Raw genomic sequence first — 27,462 nt, 5'->3', positions numbered from 1 at the left:
GGTGTTGTATGGAAACCAATTTGTCAATAAATTTCATATACATTAAAAAAAAAAAAAAAGACTTAACTTCTTGGACCACCGCTCCTTAACCCGTAACCTCTGCTATTCTGCCTCCGCTGTGAACACCACACGAGACATACGCACAGCGCTGTCAGCCTGCTGACGCTCAATTCGCTAAGCAAGGTTCCCCGTCTTTCTTGTCTCCTGATCTGGTCCTTATCCCTCTCCTCTATTTTTTTGCCTTTCCTAACCTGACAAGGTCATGGGTCATGTCAGGGATTAAGTCATGGATCAGCCCCGCCATCAGATCCATTCCTCAGCTCTGACGTACAGGCCTGCTGGAGGAACCCTCCGCACCTTGGTTGACCTTGCATCTTCCCTGTGCCGGCTCTCTAAGTACATTCAGTGACAACTTGGCCACTGCCTAATGGGAAACTGCCCCATCTTTGTGAGTCCTCGCTATCCGTTGCCTGGGAAAGTGCCTGGCACATGAAAATAGGTAAGTCCCTACGTGGAGGAATGAGTGGGTAGGTGGAGTGGGTAGGTGGAGGGATGGAGGGATTAATCTCATTGGAGAAACAAGCAGGATACATTCCGAAGGTCTAAAAACTCAGGCGACTGCTCTGCCTGAGCTGCCCTATAAAATATGGTGCCATATTGGTATTTTGGTTTTGCCACATATGGTATTTGAGCCATGGCGAGTTGAGAAAGAAAGGCTTCTACAGAGAGCATACTTCTAAATTAGGAGACTATGCCCTGGAGCACAGGAAAGATAAGAGTCCCCCACCCCCACCCCAGGGCCTGGCTTTCTCTCAGAAAAGGCCAAGTCACTGTTGGTCCACAACCACACTGTTGTTTGGCTAGCCCTAGGCAGCCATGACTCTCAGGGGTTCCAACACTTGACCAGATGCCCAGGAGAAGAGATGTCTCTACCCCCGCTCAACTTCCCTTGCGTCTCTAAAAGCCAACTTCACTGGCAGGCCTGAGCTCATTGAAGTGGGGAGGAAGCATCTTAAAAGGGTCCCTAGTGCTGCTTTAGGGTCACCCTGACACAACAAGCCCTGTTCAGTGTTTGTCATTCAAGGGTGAGTAGGCCGGGGCCCCAATGCAAACAAACTCCATTCTCTTCTTTCCACTCCTGCAATGCCCTCTTCTACCTCGTTGTTCCTGGACATGAAAATCCTAGCCATTCCTGGACCAGGGCCGTTGGGTGACTAAGGGCAGGACGAACCAGATTGATGGAACAGGCGATGCAGAAAAGAGAGTCTCCCTCAACAGCGATTTCCACTGCCTTTGGTGTAGGAACCTTGTAAAGACAACGGCGGTCCCTGAAGAAAATGAAAATTCAGATCAGATTTAGAAACCGCGAGGTCTGGGTTTTCCAAACCAAAGGCTGTCTCCACTGGAGAAACTCAGGCCCGTCTCCCCAGCCCTTCCCCAGATCGGCCAGCAGGTGGCGCCACCATCAGGGATTTCAAAACCAAAACTCTACTCAACTGGAAACAGACTTTTTTTTCATTTTGTTTATGCAAATAGTTCATTCCCTACAACATTGCTCCGGGAATGGTTCCCACCCCCCTTCCCCTCCACGTTCATTCCCTCCCCCTTCCCTCCTCTGCATGACCGCTGTCTCCCTCAACGCAGAGTGGATGAAGACGCTGTCAGGAGAGTCTAGGATCCAAAAACAGGCCTGGAGAAATGTGAGTAAGGCTGATGGGGACCCAGGGAGGGAGGGAGGGAGAAGCCAGAAGGGAGAATCCTGGGCAACTCTGCTCCCAAATTTATTCAGGGAGACAGGAACACCCTTCCCCTCCCCGTATAGCTTACCTTACGCCGGTATGCACACGCGGGCACACGCAAACACATACCTTCCATCCCTCCTCATGAGGACAAAAGGAGACCTTACACACGTGAGGTGATGGCCACGCTCTCTTCTTCCTCCCAGCTCATAGCAGGGGAGCAGCAAGATGGGGAGACCCACTCTGCCCAGGAGGGGTGCGCTCTGTGTGTGACTCCATATTCTATAGGCCGTTTCTCCCAGAGGCCTTTGCTGGCCCTTGGGAGCCATATCAGAGAGCCATGACTGGAAACCCTCACCCTCAGTTAACTGGTCCCAAGCCAGCCCTATTCCGGGAAGGGGAGGGGAGTGTTGCGAGAGGGCAGGGGAGGAGGATGGGGAGAGAGGACAGGGAGTATGATGAACCTTTGGACTGCACATTGCCCCGGGGGAGGAATACCCAATGCAGCGGCTGCAGAGACCAGCCTCCCCTCTTCACCCACCCCCACTGAGAACATCTCTGTGAGGTCTAGAATGGCCAGAGTGGAAAATGCCGAGCGGTATGAGACCATCCCAGCCCCCACCCCAGTCACTGCCAAAATGGCAAGGGTGCTGCACCCCTCCAGCCCTACAGACACCCACTTTCTTTTCGGCAGGTGGCTCTTATACCTCCTGGTGATGATCCTGTTCTGTAGGGTGGAAGGCTCCATCCCCATTTCTCAGAAGCTCTTTGGGGAGGTGACTTCTCCTCTGTACCCCAAGCCTTACCCCAACAACTTTGAGAAAACCACTGTGATCACGGTGCCCACAGGATTCAGGGTGAAGCTCGTCTTCTGGCAGTTTGACCTGGAGCCTTCTGAAGGCTGTTTCTATGACTACGTCAAGGTATGGGATCGGGTTGGGAGGGCAGAGGGAGAGCTGGGTGTCTCTGGAAACTGAGGACTTGTGTTCTAACCACCCTGGATAGCATTCTTCACACATGGACAGAGCCCTAGCCCTTCAAGAGCTGATGGCCAAGTGGAGCTCTGAGAGTCAGGTGACATCCTGGATGTGTGTGTGGGGGGGGGGGGTCCACTGGATTTAGAGGCCCTCAGTGAGCACTGAAGGGAGAAACATGGAGGAAGGAACGTACAGGTCCCACTTCCAGGAAATGTACTGTCCATAAGAGTCAGAAAAACCTTCCCCATCTGCTGACTTTCTGGGAGTCTTTGGAAAACAGCTGTGCCTCAGTTTCCCTGTTTCCATGTAGAATATCACCATGGCTGCCTGCCTAAACAGGAACATGGGGGAGAGAAATGTATGCAGTAGTAGCTCAAATGTAGCCCTCAGCAAAGTCAGTGGGCTCAGTCTCCTCACCTTTGAAACAACCAAGAAGGCCTTCCAAGTCTCAACTTTCTATATCCAATAAAAATGAGATTCAAGGTTCAGGATCCAAGTAGAGACTACACACATCCGATAAATACCATTCCCAGGAGGGTATACCCTCTGGAGGCTATGAGAGAATGATCGGAAAATGATACATCTTCCTAACCCAGAGGACTTGAGAAGTTTGCAGGGTTGGGGGGAAGGGTCTCCGGGGTAGGGATAGAGAGGGATGGGGTGGGGGCAGGATGTCTTCCACTTTTGAGGGGTTAAGGAACCTGTGAAGAAAGAGATAAAGTGGGGGGGTGGCGCCTGGGTGGCTCAGTCGGTTAAGCATCTGACTCAGTTTCAGCTCAGGTCATGATCTCATGGGTTCTTGAGATCAAGCCCCGAGTCGGGCTCTGCGTTGACAGCGTGGAGCCTGCTTGGAATTCTCTCTCCCACTCTCTGCCCCTCCCCCACTTGTGTACACTCTCTCTCAATTTCTCTCTCTCTCTCTCAAAATAAATAAATAAACTTAAAAAAAATTTTTTTACGAAAGGAAAGATAAGGGATTCTAGGTGATGCTTGCCGATATGAAGGCTGGAGAGGCTCACTCTCAGCTGATTCTATCAGGAAGCATGACTGGATGTGAACGGTTTGCATAAGGTGAGGCGAAGTAACTAGACAGAAAATAAAGCAGACCTGTCGGGCTCTCGGAATGAAGGAATGCTAAAGACTTGGGTAGAGACAACCAGGATTCCAGTGGAAGACGAGCACGGGAAGTGGTGGAAATGAAGAAAGGTCTGAAACGTGCTGGGGGACGTAGAACAAGGAAGAGGTGATGTACCAGGCACAGGGTGACATGCAAGGAGCTACCCACTGGGAGACTCAGATGCACCATGGAAGTCCCGCCAGGGTGGGGAGAAGTTCACAACAGCCAGAGCCCGGCAGGCAGAAACCAGGCAGAGGCTGTTCCACCAGCAGAGTGGAACTCTTTGGGACACTCGCTCTTTGGGACAAGAGGAGGACCTTCACTGACCTTCCTCATGGGACGTGTCTCCTCAACAGCTCCTCTTCCCGCCCCTTCTCCTTCCTCCACCAGATCTCTGCTGACAAGAAAACTCTGGGGAGGTTCTGTGGGCAACTGGGTTCTCCACTGGGCAACCCCCCAGAAGCAAAGGAATTTATGTCTGAAGGGAACAAGATGCTGCTGACCTTCCACACGGACTTCTCCAATGAGGAGAATGGCACCATTATGTTCTACAAGGGCTTCCTGGCCTACTACCAAGCTGTGGGTGAGTGGTCCCTGGGTGCCTTTTTTTCTGGCCTTAGTCATATGGACTAGGGACCAGAAAAGGGGAATCTTGAATCCAAAGGAGTAGGAAGCCTGTCCTTCCTTCCTTTTCCCCTCAAGAGAGCTTTGTCCAAAGGGGGCCTGCCAACCTGGGTTCTGTCACCATTGGGGGATTTCCAGAAGACATCATTAGACAGGCCTGGAAGTTCAGGTGGCCAAGAGCTGACTTTGTCTTTCGGCCTCCGGTGAGTGATCTCTCTGAGAGCAGAGCCATTACAGAAATCCCCAGCAGGAATTTAACCTCTCCTTCTGGAATCTCTTCCAGACCTCGATGAATGTGCCGCCCAGCGCAACTCGGTTGAGGAGAATCTCCAGCCCCAGTGCCAGCACCTGTGTCATAACTATCCTGGTGGCTACTTCTGTTCCTGCCGTCCAGGCTATGAGCTTCAGAAGAATGGGCATTCCTGCCAGGGTGAGGTTGGGGCACTGTGGAAGGGAGGCAGGGATGGAGCAAGGGCTTGCTGGCCAGCCCGAGAGTCTCCGGTGACCCCCCACCCGGCTCTGCTCCCACAGCCGAGTGCAGCAGTGAGCTGTACACGGAGCCATCGGGCTACGTCTCCAGCCTGGAGTACCCCAAGCCCTACCCCCCTGACCTGCGCTGCAACTATAGCATCCGGGTAGAGCGCGGCCTCACCCTCCACCTCAAGTTCCTGGAACCTTTCGAGATCGATGACCACCAGCAAGTGCACTGCCCCTATGACCAGCTACAGGTACAGCCATCCGACTCCCTGAGAGACCCCCTTCCTCTCTCTCCCCTCTTCACCCGGCACCCCTCACCCCTGCTTCCCGCTAGATCCTCTGGCCAATCGGGACAGGAATGACCAACGTCACACATGGGCTAGACGAGTTCCCACACAACTGGGTGTGGATCCTAGGGATCCCTTTCCCCCTCCAGCTGAAAGCATACACAAAAAGCAGACTTCCCACCACCGCCGCCCTCCTGGCTCAGTGGGGAAATGTCTGAATTAGAGACATGGCCCTCACCTCTTCCCCACCAGATCTACGCCAGTGGGAGGAATATCGGCGAGTTCTGTGGGAAGCAAAGACCCGCTGACTTTGACAGCAGCAGCAATGCCGTGGATCTGCTGTTCTTCACGGATGACTCGGGGGACAGCCGAGGCTGGAAGCTGCATTATACGACTGAAAGTAAGATTTCCCGGGGGCCTCTCCCATTAGGCAGCACTGGGGCAGAATCAGATGGGTAGAAGAGACAGTGGCTCTGACATGAATATGTCCTCTGGTCTCCCCAACAGTCATCAAGTGCCCCCAGCCCAAGACCCTAGACAAGTTCACCATCATCCAGGACCTGCAGCCTCAATACCAGTTCCGTGACTATTTCATTGTCACCTGCAAACAGGGCTACCAGCTTGTGGAGGTAAGAGCCCAAGGCTGAGGGAAAACAGCTGGCCCAGCCTTCCGGGGGCAATTCACACGGGTAGCTCAGCCCCCCCCCCCCACCATCAGATTTAGGCTCAGTCCCAATTGGACTCACAGATGCTTGAGCTGGAAGGGTCACCTGGTCTACCAGCTCTCAAAACCTGACTATACACTGGGAACACTTGGAATTTTATGAATACTGATGTCTGGGTCCCCTGTAAGAGATTGATTCCATTGACCTGGAGATTGATTCCTCGGCCTGGCACCTAGGGCATCAGGATCACTCGAAGCTAGTGTGCAGCCAAGTTTATGAACTACTAACCTTGGGCAGTAACGGTAGGATTAGGACCTGAAAAGGTAGGGTGGAGTACAAGGAGTGACTCGCTCAGCATCACAGATTTTGTACAGGAGGGACTGGAACCAAATCTCCCGCCCCTTGCCCCAGGGCTTTTTTATGTATGATGAGGTTCTCAGACTGGACCCACCACCCTGTTCTCAGCTTTGCGGGTGCAGTAAAGAACATGGTTTTATTGGTTAATCTCACAGAATCCGGTAAAGTAAAATGCAGTTTTGAAAGACATGAAAGTTAGAGTCACCCCTGGGCAGGGGCACGGGACTGGACATCCCATCTTTGTTCAATAGATCCACTTGGAAGACCTCATCAGAATCAGAGAGAAGATCTTTGGTATGCCCTCAAATAGTAGTTAATTCATGCAGCAAACATTTTAAGTGTTACCGAGGGTCAGGCGGTGTTCTAGATGCAGGAGGTCAGTAAAAAGAAACGCGCATATTCACAACAGCCTTCATGCAGCCTACCTATGAATGTTGCATCAAGCTGAGCTAGCCAGACGAGTTGCTCTTTACCCCTGGATGTCTCCAGCTACGTCATGAGGACTGGCTGTCCCAGGCCCAGAAGACTGGAGACTCCCGTACTCTTTGCTCACGTTACAACCCTCCCTGTCTTCTGCTGCCACCACCCTTACCTTGGCATGTGTGACTCACATCATAGAATTTAAAGCAAGCCACACAGCTTGTCTCCCGTTATTTGCATTTCACTGAAACATCCTTGTTCTCGTACGCACTCTCTTGCGATCTTTTCCAGGGCTAACTCTCTGGGATGGTTGTTGGCCTTAATAAAACTCATTCATAGGGTCCGGTTAATTTTCATCTCAGAGGGTGCCATTTTCTTGCTTTGTGCTTGCTATCTACTCAACTACTATAGCATTTGGCACACATCAGTATCTCAAGCACCCTGGAAAGTGGCTGGGCCCTTGCCCTTCAGAAAACTGCGGTCTAGGGGCACCTGGGTGGCTCAGTGGGTTAAGCAACCGACTCTGGCTCAGGTCATGATCTCGCAGTTTGCGAGTTCAAGCCCCGCGTCGGGCTCTATGCTGACAGCTCAGAGCCTGGAGCCTACTTCAGATTCTGTGTCTCCCCCTCTTTCTACCCCTGCCCTGCTCACGCTCTGTGTCTCTCTGTCTCTCAATAATAAACATTAAAAAAAAAATTTAAAAAAAAAAAAAAAAGAAAACTGCGGTCTAGGAGAAAGGAAGTGATGCAGGCCGAGACTGGTGGGTACTCCAAAGGAGGAGAAACATGGTTCTACTTCAGGGCACGGTGTTTTGTTCCAACACAGAAAACACCCAGCCAGTCTTGCTGTTTTTTTAATCTAAACGTGTGGAGTCCAAATGGGCCTCCGTGGAAAAAGGCAAGAGTCTAGAGAGAGGATTATTGGGCCCGACAATGAGTCCTTGCTCTGACTTGCTGCCGTGTGACTCGGGGCTCCCCTCGGTAGCCCCGGTCTGAGAAGGACAAAGGAGCCGCACCCACAGAGGTTCTGAGGCCTGCGAGTTTGAGATGTTCTGGCACTGGCTGCTGCTCTGGGGTGGGAAAGGCGGGAAGGGAACCGCAGTGCCTTCTTGTACTAATGACACAGCTACCTCTGTCCGTCTTCTCACACAGGGAAACCAGGTGCTGCTCTCCTTCACGGCTGTCTGTCAGGACGACGGCACGTGGCACCGTGCCATGCCCAGATGCAAGAGTAAGTCACAACTCAGGAGTATCTGCCCCTACTCCCACCCCCCGGCCGTGGGGACCTGGGATGTGAAGGGAAGAGGGGGCCTGGGCTAAGCCTCTCCCCAAAGGACTGTCCCCCCCACTTGTCCTCTGAAGCCTATGGCCCACAGCAGGAACCAGTCGGCCCTCCGCTCAGCTGTACTGGGGGGCTCTCCCCAGAACTGAATTTCACTCCATCCAGTTCCCATCCGTCATAAGTTCCCCCCACCGACCGTAGTGCCCTGAGGTTCTCAGCTTGTTCTGTGGGCAGACAACTCGTGGTCCCTCCGCTGAAGTTCCAGTACGTTCTCAGCTCTCATACGGCCCTGTGTTCTCTCCAAGTCAAGGACTGTGGGCAGCCCCAAAGCCTGACTAACGGGGACTTCAATTACACCACCGCAAAGGGGGTGAACACCTACCAGGCCCGTATCCAGTACTACTGCCGGGAGCCCTATTACAAGATGCAGACCAGAGGAGGCATCAGTGAAACCGAGCGAGGTAGGGACCCATGCAAATGGCAGCCTCCTCCCTTCCATCTTCTCGGGACATCTTCCGAGATTTCTTCCAACATAACCCCTCGAGAATGGATGCATATTACGGTATCTTCCCAGGACGCCGGCTTCAGGGGCCTAAAGTACGATGCCAAGAGGCGTCTAGTAGGGTTGCATAAGGAGGCACCGGAGCCGATACAAAGAAAATCTCAAATCTCATAAACGGTCCGCTCCTTCTCACCACAAGCATCATCATTCCCACCCGCGCAAGCAGTGTCACCGTCCCGACCTCCGTCACCATCATTTCCACCACCACCATCCCCACCACCTCCAACACCCCCTCAGGCTACTATGTTGCAACTTTTTTGCATTTAGATTTACTAAATGACTCTCAAACTTATCTTCCAAACTTTTCTTTAAAATAAATCAGGAGTGCCCGGGTGGCTCAGTCAAACATCCGACTTCTGCTCAGGTCATGATCTTCCAGTTTGTGAGTTCAAGCCCCATGTCAGGCTCTGGGATGACAGCTCGGAGCTTGGAGCCTTCTTGGGTTCGGGGTCTCCCTCTCTCCCTGTCCCTCCCCTGCTCACACTCTGTCTCTGTCTCTGTCTCTCTCTCAAAACTGAATAACCATTAAAATAAATAAAATAAAATAAAATAAAATAAAATAAAATAAATCACATCCTAGGAGTGCCTGGGTGGCTCAGTCAGTTAAGCGTCAAACTCTTGATTTTGGCTCAGGTCATGATCCACAGTTTGTGAGTTCCAGTCCCGCATTGGGCTCCGCACTATCAGCATGGAGCCTGCTAGGGATTCTCTCTCCCCCTCTCTCTCTCTGCTCCTCCCTCACTCGTTCTGTCTCTCTCTCTCAAAATAAATAAACTTTTTTAAAATAAAATTAAATAAATGACATGCTTTGTAGGTTAGAAACATCCAAAAAAAGAAACAATCTTACATTGAAATTATATAGTATTATTAAAGAGCTGGGCTTTGAAGTCAGACAATCCTTAGTTTGCATCTTGGTTCTGTAACTTAGAAATTATGTGACCTTGTGCAAACTATTTCAGCTCATTTTCCTCCTCCAAAAAAATGAGGATAATAATGCATCCCCGAAAGTGTCACTGTGGTGCTTCAAGGAGATAATGTCAAGAAAGTGCTTAGCAACAGGTACGGTACTCCGTCAGCCATCAGAAAATGTAGCCACCATTATTATCTACAAACCCACTTCCAAGGTGCAGTCACTGACAAGATGTTCAAATGTTCCTTCCGGTTTTTATGTCTACCTTCACAAACAGGGAGCACATCAAACGTAGAGTTAATGTTCTGATTTTTTTCACCGAATGTCAACACCAAAAAAATATACGTAGGGAGCCTCACAACACTTGTGATATTCCATCCTTATGTATTTCAACCTTCCCTTTGTCCGTGTTGGTTCCGGATCTCCCCTCTCCCCATCTAGCGCGCTCTGTGCTTACTGGCCTCTGCGAGCCGCTTCTCCTGCCCACCATCGCCCAGCCTGCTCATCGCCCCCTCTTTCCACAGGGGCCTATACCTGCACCGCCGAGGGCATTTGGAAGAATGAAAAGGAAGGACAAAAGATTCCTCGGTGTTTGCCAGGTGAGTGGAAGCCCTCTGGGGCCATCCCCAGTGCCTTCGGCAACCCTGCGGGGCCTCAGGAAGAGCCTGCACAGAGCATGGAGACAAAGTGAATGGAGAGACACTCCAGCTTGAGGTCAAAAATAGACAGGAGTAGTAAAGGGGGAAGGTAAGGAGAAGGCCCAGGAGAAACGGACAGAGGGACCCAGACAACTGGACTCGGTCCTGACATTCCCGCTTTTTCCCTGAGCAGATGGGGAATCGGGGAGTAAAAAAGAGCAAGAAAACCCCCAGGAAGAAATAAACCAGAGCCAGGAGGAGAGGCTGACAAAGGCCAAAGACTCAGGGGGAGGGTGGGAATGGGAGAACAAAGAGGAAACGGCCCCGCTCCCCGCCCCTCCCCCCCCCCCCCCCCCCCCCGCCCCCAGCCAGAAAAAAAGGCCTCAGGGGGGAACTGCCTGATCACAGAAGGAAAGAGGATGGGCCGGACTGACTTGAACTTGCCTTCTCTGTCTCTCCTCTCCAGTGTGTGGGAAACCCGTCAATCCCGTGGAACAGAAGCAGCGCATCATCGGAGGGCAAAGAGCCAAGCTGGGCAACTTCCCCTGGCAGGCATACACCAACATCTATGGGCCAGGCGGGGGGGCCCTGCTGGGCGACCGCTGGATCCTCACAGCTGCCCACACCCTCTACCCCAAGGACTACAACGGGGAAAATAACGCCACCAGGGATGTGTTCCTGGGCCACGTAAACGTGGAAGAGATCACAAAACTAGCAAACCACCCTGTCCGCAGGGTCAGCATTCACCCAGACTACCGCCAGGACGAGTCTAACAATTTTGAGGCGGACATCGCCCTCTTGGAGCTGGAAAATAGTGTCACCCTGGGGCCCAACCTCCTCCCCATCTGCCTCCCTGACAACGAGACCTTCTATGACAGGGGCCTCATGGGCTACGTCAGTGGCTTTGGGATAATGGAGGAGAGGCTTTCCTATGACCTCAAGTTTATCCGTCTGCCCGTAGGTAGGCGAGAGGCGTGTGAGAGCTGGCTCCGGAAAAAAAATAGGAACGATGTGTTTTCTCAAAACATGTTCTGTGCCGGGGACCCGTCTCTAAAGCAGGATGCCTGTCAGGGCGATAGCGGAGGGGTCTTTGCAGTGAAGGATGAGGACAATGATCGCTGGGTGGCCACGGGCATCGTATCCTGGGGCATCGGGTGTGGCAGGGGCTATGGCTTCTACACCAAATTACTCAACTACGTGGACTGGATCAAGAAGGAGATGGGGGAGGAGGAGGGAGAGGGCTGAGCCCACAATTCACTAGGTCAAAATCCAGACAGCAGTACATTAAAAAAAAAATGATCTGACCAGTTATTGATAACCACTAAGAATCCATATTAAAATCACTGATGCAGAAAGACATTGTGTGAAATAAATGCTCTTTTCTATAATCCCATCCCTGAAACAACCCAAAGGTCACCCTTATTTCCTCCAAGGATTGCAGAAGATGTATTCCACAATCTCTAGTTATCATTGTCCTCTTCCGTCATTATACCTTTGGGCAATTGAAACTCTTTCCAGAGAAAATTTTATGAGAAGTGCCAGTGTGCAGAATGAGTTAAAAGTAGTATTTAACCAATATAAAAATATTTAATAGGATCATATTGAAAATACTTAAGGGGCACCTCGGTGGCTCAGTCGGTTAAGCATCGGACTTTAGCACAGGTCATGATCCCGCACTTCCAGGGTTCGAGCCCCGCGTCAGGCTCTGTGCTGACAGCTCGGAGCCTGGAGCCTGCTTCACATTCTGTGTCTCCCTCTCTCTCTGCCCCTCCCCTGCTCGCACTCTGTCTCTCTGTCTCCCAAAAATAAACAGTAAGAAAAAAAAATTTTTTTCTTTTTTTTTTTTAATTTTTTTTTTAACGTTTATTTATTTTTGAGACAGAGAGAGACAGAGCATGAACAGGGGAGGAGCAGAGAGAGAGGGAGACACAGAATCTGAAACAGGCTCCAGGCTCTGAGCTGTCAGCACAGAGCCCGATGCTGGGCTCGAACTCACGGACCGCGAGATGGTGACCTGAGCCGAAGTCGGACGCTTAACCGACCGAGCCACCCAGGCGCCCCAAGAAAAAATTTTTTTAATACTTACTTAAGAAGACAATCAGAATCAAAAATGTTTATGCACACATTTACAATTAGGGTTCTAGATAACAATTTATTTCTAATTTTGTTTTGATTATATAAGAAGAAAATCCTGATTTCCCCACACATGTAGTTGCAAATATAACAGTTTTTTTTTAAAGCTCCCTTTCCAGGGGGCCCAGGTGGCTCCATCGGTTAGTGTCAGATTCCTGATTACAGCTCAGGTCACAATTCCAGGACTGTGGGATTGAGTCCTCCTTCGAGCTCCACATTGAGTCGGGCGCCTGGTGGAAGTGGAGCATGGAACCTGCTTGGGATTCTCACCCTCTCTCCTTCTGCCCCTCTCCCTCCCTCAAGTGTTTCTTTCCTCTCTCTCTCTCAAATAAAAAAATAAAAATTAACAAATAAGAAACATTCTTTAAAAAATAGATTTAAAAAATAAGCAAATAAAAGCTCCCTTTACAACTTCTATGTGTTTCTTTTTTTGTTTTTTTATTTATTTATTTTTAATGTTTATTTATTTTGAGAGAGAGAGAGAGAGCATGAGCAGGGGAGGAGCAGAGAGAAAGGGAGGCAGAATCTGAAGACGATTCCAAGCTCCAAGCTGTCAGCACAGAGCCCGACAGGGGTTTGAACCCACAAACCGTGAGATCATGACCTGAGCTAAAGTCAGATGCTTAACCAAGTGAGCTACCCAGGTGCCCGTTGGTTTTTTTTTTAAAGATTTTATTTTTTACATAATCTCTGCACACAATGTAGGGCTCGAACTCACAACTCTGAGATCAAGAATCACATGCTCTACTGACCAAGCCCGTCAGACGCCCCTCTAAGTATCTCTTAAGGGAGGAGTGGTAATGAGGGCCACGTGGGTGGCTCAGTTAGTTAAGTGTCAGTCCCACTTTAGCTCAGGTCATGACCCCACAGTTTGTGAGTTCAAGCCCCACCTTGGGCTCTGCTGACAGTTCAGAACCTTGAGCCTGCTTCAGATTCTGTGTCTCCAACTCTCTCTGCCCCTCCCCTGCTCATGTCCTGTCTGTCAGTCTCTCTCTCTCTAAAATAAGTAAACATTTAAAAATTTTTTTAGGGGCGCCTGGGTGGCGCAGTCGGTTAAGCGTCCGACTTCAGCCAGGTCACGATCTCGCGGTCCGTGAGTTCGAGCCCCGCATCAGGCTCTGGGCTGATGGCTCGGAGCCTGGAGCCTGTTTCCGATTCTGTGTCTCCCTCTCTCTCTGCCCCTCCCCCGTTCATGCTCTGTCTCTCTCTGTCCCAAAAATAAATAAACGTTGAAAAAAAAAAATTAAAAAAAAAAAAAATTTTTTTAATAAATAAACATTTAAAAAAAATTTTTAAAGAAGTGATATGACATTTTTGTTTCCAAGTTGAAAGATTAACAATATTTTTAGGGGTGCCTGGATGGCTCAGTCAAGCACCCGACTTCAGCTCAGGTCATGATCTCACAGTCCGTGAGTTCGAGCCCCACGTCAGGCTCTGTGCCAACAGCTCAGAGGCTGGAGGTTGCTTCTGATTGTGTCACCCTCTCCCTCTGCCCCTCCCCCACTCCCACTCTCTCTCTCTCAAAAATAAAATAAAAACATAAAAAAGAAATTTTTTAAAAAAACAATATTTTTAGATAACTTGTATTACTTAAGACACATTTTTTAATGTTTATTTATTTTTGAGAGAGAGAGAACACAGGCGGTAGAGGGGCAAAGAGAAAGGGAGACACAGAATCGGAAGCAGGCTCCAGGGTCTGAGCTGTCAGCACAGATCCCAATGTGGGACTCGAACTCACAGTGAGATCATGACCTGAGCCAAAGTCAGACGCTCAACCGACTGAGCCACCCAGGCATCCCAAGACACGCTTAAAGGTCAGGGAAGAACCTGAAACTGAGAATAAGCATTGTAAGTATTCATAATAGAATGTTATCAGGATGTTATTGCACAACTGACTCTTCTGGACTTGTTTGAACAGCTTTACATGAACTGACACACACAGGCCTGAATTTTAAAAAGCAGTGCAGAGTTAAAACTTTCCCGAGTAGTGAGAATTTTTTTTTTTTAACGTTTATTTATTTTTGAGACAGAGAAAGACAGAACATGAATGGGGGAGGGTCAGAGAGAGGGAGACACAGAATCTGAAACAGACTCCAGGCTCTGAGCTGTCAGCACAGAGCCCGACGTGGGGCTTGAACTCACGGACCACGAGACCATGACCTGAAGTCGGCCACTTAACCGACTGAGCCACCCAGGCGCCCCAAGAATTTTTAAGTCCAAATGAAGGTCCACAATCCCTTATCTGACACCCTCAGGGCCAACTGCCTTTCAATATTCCAGATTTTACAGATTTCAGAAATGTAGCAGACTGTTACGTCATGCCCCCAGCAGGGTCTAGGGCAACAATCTGCAATAAGAAAAGGGAATCATTCTTCTGAAAAACATTTGAATATTGTCAGTGTATGAGATAGGCAAAGACTCTAAATAGCTACCCATCAGGTCAGGTTTTGCCACTAAATAACTTTTGGTGCCAAATTATTTAAACACCTTCAGGTTTTAGGAGCCCTTTAGAGGAGTGCGTGGGTGCCTCGGTGGGTTAAGCATCTGACTTCAGCTCAGGTCCTGATCTCACAGTTCATGAGTTCGAGCCCCATGTTGAGCTCTATGCTGACAGCTCAGAGCCTGGCACCTGCCTCAGATTCCGTCTCCCTCTCTCTGCCCCTCCCCTGCACTCCCTCGCTCCCACACGCTCTCTCTCTCTCTCTCTCAAAAATAAATAAACATTTAAAAAATATTTTTAAAAAAGAGCACCTTAGGGGCGCCTGGGTGGCGCAGTCGGTTAAGCGTCCGACTTCAGCCAGGTCACGATCTCGCGGTCCGGGAGTTCGAGCCCCGCGTCGGGCTCTGTGCTGACGGCTCAGAGCCTGGAGCCTGTTTCCGATTCTGTGTCTCCCTCTCTCTCTGCCCCTCCCCCATTCATGCTCTGTCTCTCTCTGTCCCAAAAATAAATAAACGTTGAAAAAAAAAAATTTAAAAAAAAAAAAAAGAGCACCTTAGATGTCAGGATTGCAGACTTGTAGAGGCAGAAATGACAGGAAAACATGTTTTCACACGGTCTACACAAAAGCATACACGGGGTGGGGGGGGGGTATGCAGTGTTTGAGGAGCACACGTTAATTGCAGTCACCGTGTATTTTTCAGAAGCCAAGTGCCTGCAGGATCCCAATGGAGATGGCAGTGGAGTGGGTGGGATGGAAAAGGCGGAGGTAGTGAGAACAAAACCTGAAACAAAAATGAAAACATTGAACTGTATCATTTCTAAGGTTCCTGGCAAATGTAAGATTCTGAGTCCTTTGTCCTTACTGTAATCATCAAAGGTCGTCCCAGCAGAGTCCAGGGACTGCTCTGACCTTCCTGGTTCCCACTCCCCTCACCCAAAGTCAGGTGCGGCTTGTCCTTCAGGTGTGCAGAGTTAAAAAAATAAATGCATAAATACGGATAAAAGCAATGTTCTATGAACAGACGTCAGAAAAGGAAATACAAATTAAGATTAAGCTGTGGGGCTTAAGCTAACTCATAAAAAGGAAAAGCGTTAAGACACCATTTTTTAAATGTTTACTTATTTATTTGTTTATTTTGAGAGAGGGACAGAGGGACAGAGAGCAAGACCGAGCAGGGGAGGGGCCGATAGAGAGGGAGAGAGAATTCCAAGCAGGCTCGGCACTGTCAACACAGAGCCCAACTCGGGGCTCGAGCCCCCAAACCGTGAGATCACCAACTGAGCCTAAACCAAGAGTTGAACACGAAACCGACTGAGCCACCCAGGTGCCCCAACCCACCATATTTTTAGCTTTAAGCTTTTTAGAGATAATATACTATGTTGGTGAAGATGTGGAGATAACAGCCACTCATGCATTGCTTATTGGAATGTGGTCCACACCCTGTAAAGAACAACTTGGCAACATGTTATCAAAACCACAAGTGCACATGCCTTTGACCCAGCGATTCTACTTCTAGGAATTTTTCCCACAGATATTCTCACATGTGAGATACATGACATATGGACAAGGTTAGTCATTGCAGTGCTGTTTATGACAGCAAAGTATTAGAATCCTGGATTCTGAAAGGTCTAGCAGCAAAGTTCCAAGCATATCATGGAATATCCGAATAATGAAATACAATGTAGCATTCGATCTCCAAGATAAATGAAAGAGTAAAAAGCAGGACAGGGTGTATAAAATACTATTTGTACAAAAAGAGGAGAGGGGGGGCGCCTGGGTGGCGCAGTCGGTTAAGCGTCCGACTTCAGCCAGGTCACGATCTCGCGGTCCGTGAGTTCGAGCTCCCGTCGGGCTCTGGGCTGATGGCTCAGAGCCTGGAGCCTGCTTCCGATTCTGTGTCTCCCTCTCTCTCTGCCCCTGCCCCGTTCATGCTCTGTCTCTCTCTGTCCCAAAAATAAATAAACGTTGGAAAAAAAAAAAAAAGAGGAGAGGGTATATATCACTTTTATACCTATAAAATATTGCCGGAAAGATATGCAAGAAACAATGGTGATCTCTCGGAGAGGACAGGAGTAAAAAGAAAAGTTTTCACTGTGTACTCTGATCTTTCCAATTTTAAGCCATGTAGATGCTTTAGTCAAAAAGTAAAGAGATGATGCTCTATTAAAATATTTTTTAATTAAAAAAAAAACTTTTAGGGGCGCCTGGGTGGCGCAGTCGGTTGAGCGTCCGACTTCAGCCAGGTCACGATCTCGCGGTCCGTTGTTCGAGCCCCGCGTCGGGCTCTGGGCTGTGGAGCCTGTTTCCGGTTCTGTGTCTCCCTCTCTCTCTGCCCCTCACGTTCATGCTCTGTCTCTCTCTGTCCCACAAATAAATAACGTTGAAAAAAAAAATTAAAAAAAAAAAAACCAAAAACAAAAAAAACAAAAAAAACTTTTAAAGGGGTAACCTTCAGGGTGCCTGGGTGGCTCAGTCACTTAAGCATCCAACTTTCGATCTCATCTCAGGTCTTGATCTCAGGGTTGTGAGTTCAAGCCTCACGCTGGGCACCATGCTGAGCGTGGAGCCTCTTTAAAAAAAATGGCGGGGGTAACCTCATTGGGAAGGTGGACATTTGGCAAAGATTGAAGGAAGTTAGATATTCAGAGATCTAGGGAAAAAGTATTCCAGGAAGAGGAAAGAGCCAGTGCAAAGGTCCTGAGACAAGAACATGCTTGAACCATTAGAGAATTGCCGAGGCAGTCAATGCAGAGTAATACGAATTCATATTTTCAAAAGCTTGCTCTGACCGCTGAATTGAGATCAGATTCCAGGTGGGAAAGAGCATAAAAGGGAACCGGTTAGGAAGCAATTATGATAATCCAGGCAAGAAGTGAAGGTCGCTCAGACCAAGTGCTAGCAGCGGAGGTGATTTAAAGTCATCATATTATTGGGGAACCTGGGTGGCTCAGTCAGTTGAGTGTCTGACTTTGGCTCAGGTCAGGATCTCACGGTTCCTGAGTTCGAGCCCCGCGTCGGGCCCTGCGCTGACAGCTCGGAGCCTGGAGCCCGCTTCACATTCTGTTTCCCTCTCTCTGCCCCTCCCCCGCTCATGCTCTGTCCCTCTCTCCATCTCTCTCTGTCTCTCTCTCAAAAATAAATAAACATTAAAAAAATAAAAAATAAATAAAGTCATCACATTACGGATAAAATTTGCGGGAGGAGCCAGAAGATTTCCTGATGGAGTAAATACTGGAGAAAGCTGGATGAGGAAAAGAAAGAAGTCACATAGATACAGAGGATTACAAGAGCAGGTCTGGTGAAAAACATGAGGAGATCCGTCTTGCACATGTCGACATCAGATGCCTATTGGATTAGGGTCAAAACGGAGTAACGGATTAAATTTACCCTCCTTCCTGAAACAAACAACAGCAACAATGGCAAAAAACATCAAATATATGACACGATAGATCTCCAGACATTAAATTTCAGGGGACAAAAGACAATGGTCCCTGAGAGACTGAGCCCTACCACTGCCCCAGCTTAGCTCTTGGAGAGAGTTTCCAAGCTGAGGTACTGGAAGGTGAAAACCAGGTCGTGCTTAGTTGACTCCCTGAGTTGAGCCAAAAGTGAAGGGAGACCAAGGCCACTCAAGTTCACAGAAGTGAGGATCAGAAAGGGGAAAGCCACAAAGAACGCCAGAGATCCGCGAAAGCTCCCTACCAGTATTCACCCATAAGTGAGGAAATTACTCAAGGATGGAGAATAAAGCTGTATGACGCGATCGGACGAAACAGTACCAGGCGATCAGCAGGGCTGGGAACAGTGCTGGATCCTGCCAGCCAAAATGAATTCACGGGGCATTGTGCAGGGCATGTGAAAGGGTCTTGTCTCAGTGGTAGGGAACAATTAGCCTTCGGTTAAATGCTGCTGCAGTCCTGTCTAACAAATGTTAAAAGCAAGACCCCAAAGGATCAAACTGTTTCCAAGTAACTTAACTGAGTCCCAGAGCAAAGCTCCAGAATATTTATAGAATTACAAAAATATCCAGCACCCAACAAGATAAAATTTACAAAGTCTGGCAACCAATCAAAGCATATGAGGCATACAAAGAAGCAGGAAAATATGACCTGTAATGGGAAGAAAAATCATCAAAACCAGGCAAAAACTGACAGCTGTAAGAATTAGCAGACTGGGAGGTTAAAACAATTGCTATCACTTCATCTTCTGTATTCAGAAAGTTAAATAAATGTCTGTTAGACACCCAACAAAATATGCTGAATATGCTGTTGGATGCATACATTTGGAGTTGAGGGAAGAGCTCTAAACTAAAAATGTCAAGTTTGGAGTTACTGGGAGGTATACAGATGGGTACTGAAAGCCACAGGGCTGAATGAAACCACCAAGGGAGTGACGATAGAGAAGAGGAAAGAACCAGTGCTTATGCCTTGAGGCATGTCATTGTAAAAAGTCTGGGAGAACAGGAAAAATCAGCAAAGAAGGCTCCGAAGTTGTGACTGTTACAGAATAAATGTGAATCTCAAAATTCACATGTTGAAGCCCTAACTCCCAATATGTTGGTATTTGGAGGTGGGGCTCCTCGGAGGTAATTAGGTTTAGATAAGGTCATGAGGGTAGGAAAAGAAGAGGAAAATCTCTCTCTGCACATAGGCACCAAGAAAAAGCCATGTGAGCCCACAGTGTGGCGGCTGACTGCAAGCCAGGAGGAAGGACCTCACCAAAAGGGAATCTGCCAGCACCTTGATCTTGGACTTTCCAGCTTCCAGGACCGTGAGATATAAACACTCATCGTTTAAGCCACCCAGTCTATAATATTTCGTCATAGCAGCCTGATTGAACTAAGATAGTGACTGCTGAAGTAGGAGGAAAACTGTAGAGTGCAGAATTTTGAACCCATGGAAAGAAAGTACATCCAGGCAAAGGACTGATCAATTGATTGACTTAGCCAACATCATTTCTGGGTCAAGATGAAGACTGGGGATTGATCCTGGGATCGAGCAATGCCAAGGTCACTGGAGAGCCAGCAAAGCACAGTTTGGTGGAATGGTGGGGGGGGTGGAGGGGCGGGGCGGAAAGTCAAACTGGAGTTGGAGTTGGAAAGCGAGTGGAAGAGGAGGAACTGGAGACAAAGAGTATAATCAGTTGTTTTAAGAAATTTGCTGCAAAAGGGAACAAAGAAACAGGGCAAGCTATTGGAAGAACTGCAGTAAGAGAAGGGTGGCTTTTTTTTGATTAGAGAAAGAACAGCTTGTCTGTATGTTGATGGGAGTTACATGATAGAGGGAAAATGATGGTGATCAATGGAGGTAGGCGAGAGATAGAATCCGGTTGGAAGCATGGCTATGTTATCTATGCTAACAGACAGGCAAGCAGAGTATAAGAAGCTGGTATTTCAGTAGGTGTGGTGACAGAAATGTGTAGTTCTTCCAATTCTTCGCTTGTCTTGGTGAAGTAGAAAACAGGGTCATCCGCTGAGAGTGTGAATGGGGGGGTTGAGGAGAGAAAAGAAGGAATGAAAAGTCACCAAGGAGAGTGGGAGAGAGAACGGATTAGGGAATTTTGATTGCCCGGGAGCATTAAGGGTCCACTTGAGATTCATGGTCCCAGATTAAAATGAGATAGCTGTTCTCACTGTTGTGAGACCATTGTATGAGTTCGGTTGTATGTCTTCGGCCAGCCACTATCAGCTGCACCAATACAAGGCATAGAGGGGTTCCTTTTTGCCACGTGAATATATTGAAACCACAGAAGGGCACGGGAGTCCAAGTTGCATGTGAAAGAGTTATTATATTGAATTTAAGCTGGGTAAAGAGGAGACTAAGTATGGAGCGGGTAATGGGCAGTAAGTAGGCAGTAGGACTGATGTATTAGTGTTCTGGTATTGTGGGATATAGGAATTGACCTGGAAAAATAGGAGGTGGTGGCAAAAGAATGGGATGTGTGAAGTCAGGATGATAGGAGAGGTGGCAGTTATTGGGAATGAAAAGGTCTATCTAGGCATGACCATGGGAATGTGTGGCTGAGATGAAGTGGAAGATAAAGGTGTTAGAGAAGAAGATTTGTGGAACTACAAGGCTAAAGCTTTAGAGGCATCACCTATCTATACACCGAAATTGATAAAAACTATGACAGGAATAGTGTTAGAATGACAGTGAGTCAGTTACCACAGTGACTGAGAAATGAGGGGAATGACCCAGGTTCCAGGAATGACCACAACAATGTGTAGGTGTAGATGATACGGTCTGATGATACGGACATGAGCTTCAAAACTAAGAGGCCTGGAGAAGAGCATGGTCTGTACGTGATAAGGGGGCTCAAGGAAGGCAGTCACACAATGCCAGCCCTGGAACGGAGGCTGGGGAAGAAAAATGCAGTCACCAACTGAGTAAGCTGGAAGAGGTACAGTAGTTCAGGGAGTTCACTCTTGTGTCAAGGGGGCTGGCCTCTTTCTACCCATGGTAACTTGACAAGTTTCTTAACCTCTCTCAGCCTCAGTTTCTTTGTCTAATAGTATCTCATGCCAATTTTATACAATAGTATCTCATACAAATATCGAACAGTTAAATGAGAAAATACAGGTAACAGACCTAACACAGTGTCGGCCATATTGTAAGCTGTACTAGGAAGATGTCCTCCTGGCGCTTTGCTGCTTTAACTTCCACAACCAGAAGGCGAGGTCTTTCTTTGTGACCGTGACCTTAGAATCGTGCTTTTTACCCCTTTACTTTCTCAACACAACTTTCACTCAGTCTGATGTAGTGCAACAAAAATTACTATCAGTAAAGGTACAGAAACAGATGTAGTGCAACAAAAATTACTATCAGTAAAGGTACAGAAAAGGATGTGGTATGATTTCTAGGGTCCCAGGAAAATTTTAAGCTCCCCAACTTCAAGTAATCCCTCCCATTTCTGACTGATGACTGAAATGTCATTAACAAAGAGCAAACGTCCTTCAACATTTAGATACAGGTCAACCTGATGAGGTGACTTATATCTATTTGCACCAAAGGATGGTAGTGACGACAGCACAGGATGACCAAAGGGGAACAAGCAGCCAAGGACCAGGAAAGGAGGTTGGAAAGGGCTCACAGCCACCCATGACAAACTAACAAAATGCCATAAATTGCTAAGGAATTTTTTTTTAATTTTTTACAGTGTATTTATTTATTTTTGAGAGAGAGAGACAGAGAGAGTGAGTAGGGGAGGGGCAGAGAGACAGGGAGAGAAAGAGAATCCCAAGCAGCCTCTGCATTGTCAGCACAGACCCTGATGTGGGGCTCGAACTCCCAAACTGTGAGTTCATGACCTGAGCCGAAACCAAGAGTCGGATGCTTAACCGACTGAGCCACCCAGGCACCCCCCCCAAAAAAAATTTTTTTAATGTTTATTTATTTTTGAGAGAAAGAGAGAAAGAGAGACAGAGCACAAGCAGGGGAGGGCAGAGAGAGAGGAAGACACAGAATCCAAAGCAGGCTCCAGACTCCCAGCTGTCAGCCCAGAGCCCGGCACTTGGCTCGAACTCACGGACCGTGAGATCATGACCTGAGCCGAAGTCGGATGCTTAACCAACTGAGCCACCCCAGCGCCCCCCCCCCAATTTTTTTTCATTAATTTGTGTCACAAGTAAAGAACGTCAATCACACACCCCCAAATTAGAAGCAGAGTTCACCTAGACCCAAGCTAAATGATTATTGTTTTCCGAAATCTCTCTTAGGGCATCTCTGGCCAGCCTCTAAGGTTCAGCTCTTCCCCACCCCCCAACCTCTGCTTGGTTCCATGAGAAGACCAGAGTCTCTCCTTTGGGATTTCTTTGGGACATTGGTCTCTTGTGATCCCAAGATTCTCTTTCTCTTTTATTTTGTGTTTTCTCTCAAACATCTACTCAAGGAATTTTTGCTTTTTACCCTGGCTTCTATAAATTTTTATTCTAAAAATTCTTTTTTTGTTTCCTGTTGGAAACCTTAGATTCTTCTTGGTTTGGGGGCACCTGGGTGGCTTAGTCGGTTAAGTGTCCAACTTCCACTCAGGTCATGATCTCGCAGTTCGTGAGTTCAAGTCCCACGTCAGGCTCTGTGCTGACAGCTCGGAGCCTGGAGCCTGCTTCGGATTCTGTGTATCTCTCTCTCTCTCTGTTCCTTGCCCACTCGCACTCTCTCTCTCAAAAACAAATAAAGACTTTAAAAAAATTTTTTTAAAAGATTCTTCTTGCTTTTTATCCAGGGAGATCAAGAAACATTTTTATTTTACCCATGAATAGATGGATACCCAGAAAAACCTGAGCATATTATGCCAAAAATATTTCACCAGTCAGTCCCAAGCAGTGAAGACTAAAGAAATAATTTGCTTCCACGCTAAACATAAAGGGAGATAGAGATTGCAAACAGCCTATTTAAAGGTCAGACAGAATGAAGTGATTAAAATTAAAACCAGTGCCTTACTGACAGTTGTTGGTATTCTGTGTCCTTTGTATTCCCTTGTAGTAAAACAAGAGATTTTAAAAACAGAAACTACACCCCAGGAAACAAGACCCATTAGGGGACTCTCACTGTAAATTTATGCTCTCCCCTTTTGGGTTCTCCCACTGTGGTTCCTGTTGCCACAGTTCCACTGTCCCCCATCATTTATCTAGTCACCCTCTTTCTCTGGCTGAAGGGTGGGCACGCCTGAAATTCAATTCCCTTGGCCCCCGGGCACAACTGAGAAAATCTGGATCTTTCAAAATTGTCTTTTTTTTTTTTTCATTGAAAAAGAAAAGAAAAAAGAAAAGAGTGTGACTATAAAGGGGTAGCATAAAGGAATTCTTTGTGGTGATGGAATAGTTCTGTATCTTGATTGCAGTGGTGATTATGAATCTCCACAAGTGACCACTTTATAATTTTATAACCTCACACAAGACCATCCACGCACATTGTACCAACAGAAGTTTCCTGGTTTTGGCATTGTGCTATAGTTACATAGGATGTAACCATTAGAGGAAATCAATGGGGGGGCACACAGGATCTCACTGGGTTATCTTTGCAACTTCCTGTGAATCTATACTTCAAACAAAAATGATTTTTTAAACATCATGTAAAAAACGACAGAGTTCATGGATTTGAGCAAAATAAATAAAGTTTCTCTACCCACTTTCAACAACAGATCATCCCTTCAGAAAATCAATAAGGAAATATTAGATCATATGGATCCAAAAAACATTTACGGAACAACCCATAGAACAGCAGCAGAATACACATTCATCCCAAGCATACATGGAACATTCTCCAGGATAGGTCACACGTTAGGTCACAAAACAAGTCTTAATAAATTTAGGAAGATTAAAATCATATTAAGCATCTTTCCTGACCACAATGGTATGAAACTACAAATCAATGACAAGAAGAAAACTGGAAAATTCATTGGTTCTTGAATATAACCAATGAGTCAAAGAATAAATCAAACCAGAAATCAAAAAACATCTTGAGACTAATGAAAACGGAAATACACTGGCGCCTGAGTGGCTCAGTTAAGCCTCTGACTCAACTTTGGCTCAAGTCATGATCTCAGAGTACATGAAACCAAGCCCCCGTGTGGGGCTCTGTGCTGACAGCAGGAAGCCTGCTTGGGATTCTCTATCTCCCTCTCTCTCTGCGCCTCCCTCACGCTCTCTCTTTCTCAAAATTAATAAAGACACTTAAAAAATAAAACAAAATGGAAATACACCGTGCCAAAACTTGTGGCATGCGACAGAAGCAGTTCTAAGAGGGAGTTCACAGTGATAAATGCCTACATTAAGAAACAAGAAACGTCTCAAATAAACAACCTAACTTTATACCTCAACGAACTAGAAAAAGAACAAACTAAGCCTGAAGTTAGTTGAAGGAAGAAAATAACAAAGATTAGACCAGAAATAAATGGAGACTAAAAAGATAATAGAAAATGAAACTAAGGGGCGCCTGGGTGGCTCAATCGGTTGGGCGTCCAACTTCAGCTCAGGTCATGATCTCACGGTCCATGAGTTTGAGTCCCACGTCAGGATCTGTGCTGACAGCTCAGAGCCTGGAGCCTGTTTTGGATTCTGTGTCTCCCTCTCTCTGACCCTCCCCTGTTCATGCTCTGTCTCTCTCTGTCTCAAAAATAAATAAACATTTAAAAAAGATTTTAAAAAGAAAATGAAACTAGGAGCTGATTTTCTGAAAGGATAAACAAAACAAACAAACCTTTAGTTAGATTTACCAAGAAAAAGAGAGAGAACTCAAATAAATAAAATTATAAATGAAAGAGGAAACATTACAACTGATACCACACAGATACAAAGGATCATAACAGACTACTGTGAACAACATATAGCAATAAATTGGACAACCTAAAAAGAAATGCATAAATTCCTACAAACATACAATCTACCGAGACTGAATCATGAATACAAAATGTGAGCAGACCGATTACTAGTAAAGAGATTGAATTGGCAATCAAAAACCTTCCAACAAACAAAAGTCCCAGGACCAGAAGGCTTCACCAATGAATTCTACCAAATATTTAAAGAAAATTAACACCAATACTTCTCAAACTTTTCCTTTTTGAGGGAACACTTTCAAACTCATTTTATGAAGCCAGCATCACCCTGATACCAAAGCCAGACAAGACACTGCAAGAAAAGTTCAGACCAAAATCCCTGATGAAGAGAAATACAAAAATCCTCAAACAAATAATCAACATTAAAAGGATTATACAGCATGATCAAGTGGGCTTCATTCCAAGGATGCAAGGATGGGTCAGCATCCACAAATCAGTGTAACACTCCACTTTAACAAAACGAAGGATAAAAATCATATAAGCATCTCAATAGGTTCAGAAAAAGCATTGACAAAATTCAACATCATTGCATGATAAATACCTCTCAAACTGGATATAGAGGGAATGTACCTCAAAACGAATAAGGCCATATGCAACAAGTCCATAGCTAACATCATACTAAACAGTGAAAATCTGAAAATTTTTCCTGTTTTTTTATTTTTTAATGTTTATTTGTTTCTTTGAGTATTATATATATTTTTTATTTTATTTAAATCCAAGTTAGTTAATGTATAGTGTAACAATGATTTCAGGGGTAGAATTTAGCAATTCATCACTTACATATGACACCCAGTGCTCCCAACATGTGCCCTCCTTAATGCCCAACACCCATTTAGCCCATCCCCCCCCCATCCATCACCTCTCCAGCAACCCTCAGTTTGTTCTCTTTATTTAAGAGTCTCTTATAGTTTGCCTTCCTCTCCTTTTATCTTATTTTTCTTCCCCTTCCCCTATGTTCATCTGTTTTGTTTCTTAAATTCCACATATGAGTGGAAATCATATGATATTTATCTTTCTCTGCCTGACTTTTTTTGCTTAGCATAATACACTCTAGTTCCATTCATGTTGTTGCAAAGGGCAAGATTTAATTCTTTTTGATCACTGAGTATTTTTCATTGTATATACATATTTTTCATTGTATGTATGTATACCACATTTTCTTTATCTATTCATCAGTCGATGGACATTTGGGCTCTTTCCATAACTTGGCTATTGTGGATAGTGCTGCTATAAACATTAGGGTGCATGTACCCCTTCAAAACAGCACTCCTGTATCCATTGGATAAATACCTAGTAGTGCAATTGCTGGGTTGTAGGGTAGTTCTATTTTTAATTTTTTAAGGAACCTCCATGCGGTTTTTCAGAGTGTCTGTACCAGTTTGCATTTCCACTAGCAGTGTAAAAGGGGTCCTGTTTTCCACATCCTCGCCAACATCTGTTGTTTCCTGAGTTGTTAATTTTAGTCATTCTGACAGGTGTGAGGAGGTATCTCATTGAGGTTTTGATTTGTATTTTCCTGATGATGAGTGATTTCAGCATCTTTTCATGTGTCTGTTAGCCATCTGGATGTTTTCTTTGGAAAACTATCTATTCATGTCTTCTGCCTATTTGTTCATGGGTTATTTGCTTTTTGGGTATTGAGTTTGATAAGTTCTTTATAGATTTTGGATACTAACCCTTAATCTGATATGTCATGTGCAAATATCTTCTCCCATTCTGTCAGTTGTCTTCTAGTTTTGTTGATTGTAGAGGGTTTTTTTTTTTGAGAGACAGAGAGAGAGAGCGTGTGAGCACATGCCCATGGGAGAGGGGCAGAGAGAAAGGGAGACAGAGGATCTGAAGCAGGCTCCCTGCTGACAGCAGAGAGCCCAATGCAGGGCTCAAACTCACAAACCATGAGATCATGACCTGAGCCAAAGTTGGATACTTAACCAACTGAGTCACCCAGGCTCCCCTGAATGCTTTTCCTCTAAAATAAGGAACAAGACAAAGATGCCCACTCTCACCACTTTTATTCAACATAGTACCAGAAGTCCTAACCAGAGTGATTAGTCAAGAAAAAGATATAAAATGAATTCATATTGGAAAAGAAGTAAAATTGCCTCTATTTGCAGATGACATGAAAACATATAGAAAAACCCTTAAAATCCGACCAAAATAAAACTGTTAGAGCTAATAGATAAGTTCAGTAAAGTTGCAGGATATAAAATAAATACACAAAAATTACTCGTGTTTCTATAACTAACAACAAATTATCAGAAATTAAGAAAACAGTCTTATTTACAGTAGCCTCAAAAAGAATAAAATATTTAGGAATAAATTTAACCAAGAAAGTGAAAGACCTATACACTGAAAACTATAAAACACTGATGAAAGAAAATGAAGAAGATACAAATAAATGGACTAGAAGAATTAATATTGTTAAAATGTTCCTACTACCTAAAGCCATCTATAGACTGAGTGCAATCCCTATCAAAATTCCAATGGCATTTTTCACAGAAC

The 27,462-nt window shown here is 46.3% G+C and overlaps 1 protein-coding gene across 2 annotated transcripts; it reads left to right on the top strand.

Annotated features, from left to right (window-relative positions):
- Window positions 1-1,509: 1,509 nt before the first annotated feature.
- On the top strand, window positions 1,510-11,411 carry C1R (complement C1r). Of its 2 annotated transcripts, none has more exons than XM_030322143.2 (11): window positions 1,510-1,700; window positions 2,434-2,662; window positions 4,224-4,416; window positions 4,741-4,887; window positions 4,989-5,185; window positions 5,474-5,621; window positions 5,729-5,850; window positions 7,815-7,893; window positions 8,250-8,405; window positions 9,941-10,015; window positions 10,521-11,411. In XM_030322143.2, coding segments are annotated over exons 1-11 (2,127 nt in total). In that variant the 5' UTR covers window positions 1,510-1,698; the 3' UTR covers window positions 11,300-11,411. The 2 variants fall into 2 exon arrangements, with proteins under 2 accessions (XP_030178003.1, XP_030178002.1); XM_030322142.1 differs by lacking the exon at window positions 1,510-1,700 and adding an exon at window positions 2,179-2,337.
- Window positions 11,412-27,462: the final 16,051 nt, after the last annotated feature.

This window comes from Lynx canadensis, chromosome B4, assembly GCF_007474595.2.
Source record: "Lynx canadensis isolate LIC74 chromosome B4, mLynCan4.pri.v2, whole genome shotgun sequence".
NCBI lineage: Eukaryota > Metazoa > Chordata > Mammalia > Carnivora > Felidae > Lynx > Lynx canadensis.
The sequence above is the reverse complement of the archived record's forward strand: the minus strand, read 5'-3'. Positions and strand labels throughout refer to the sequence as shown.

What these genes read in the sequence shown, in the direction of transcription:
- C1R (XM_030322142.1), top strand. Translation starts at nt 2,195, where the DNA reads ATGATGAACCTTTGGACTGCACATTGCCCCGGGGGAGGAATACCCAAT. An exon ending in GTTTCTATGACTACGTCAAG is followed by an intron (nt 2,663 to 4,223) that starts GTATGGGATCGG and finishes TTCCTCCACCAG; the next exon opens with ATCTCTGCTGACAAGAAAAC. An exon ending in AGGGCTACCAGCTTGTGGAG is followed by an intron (nt 5,851 to 7,814) that starts GTAAGAGCCCAA and finishes CTTCTCACACAG; the next exon opens with GGAAACCAGGTGCTGCTCTC.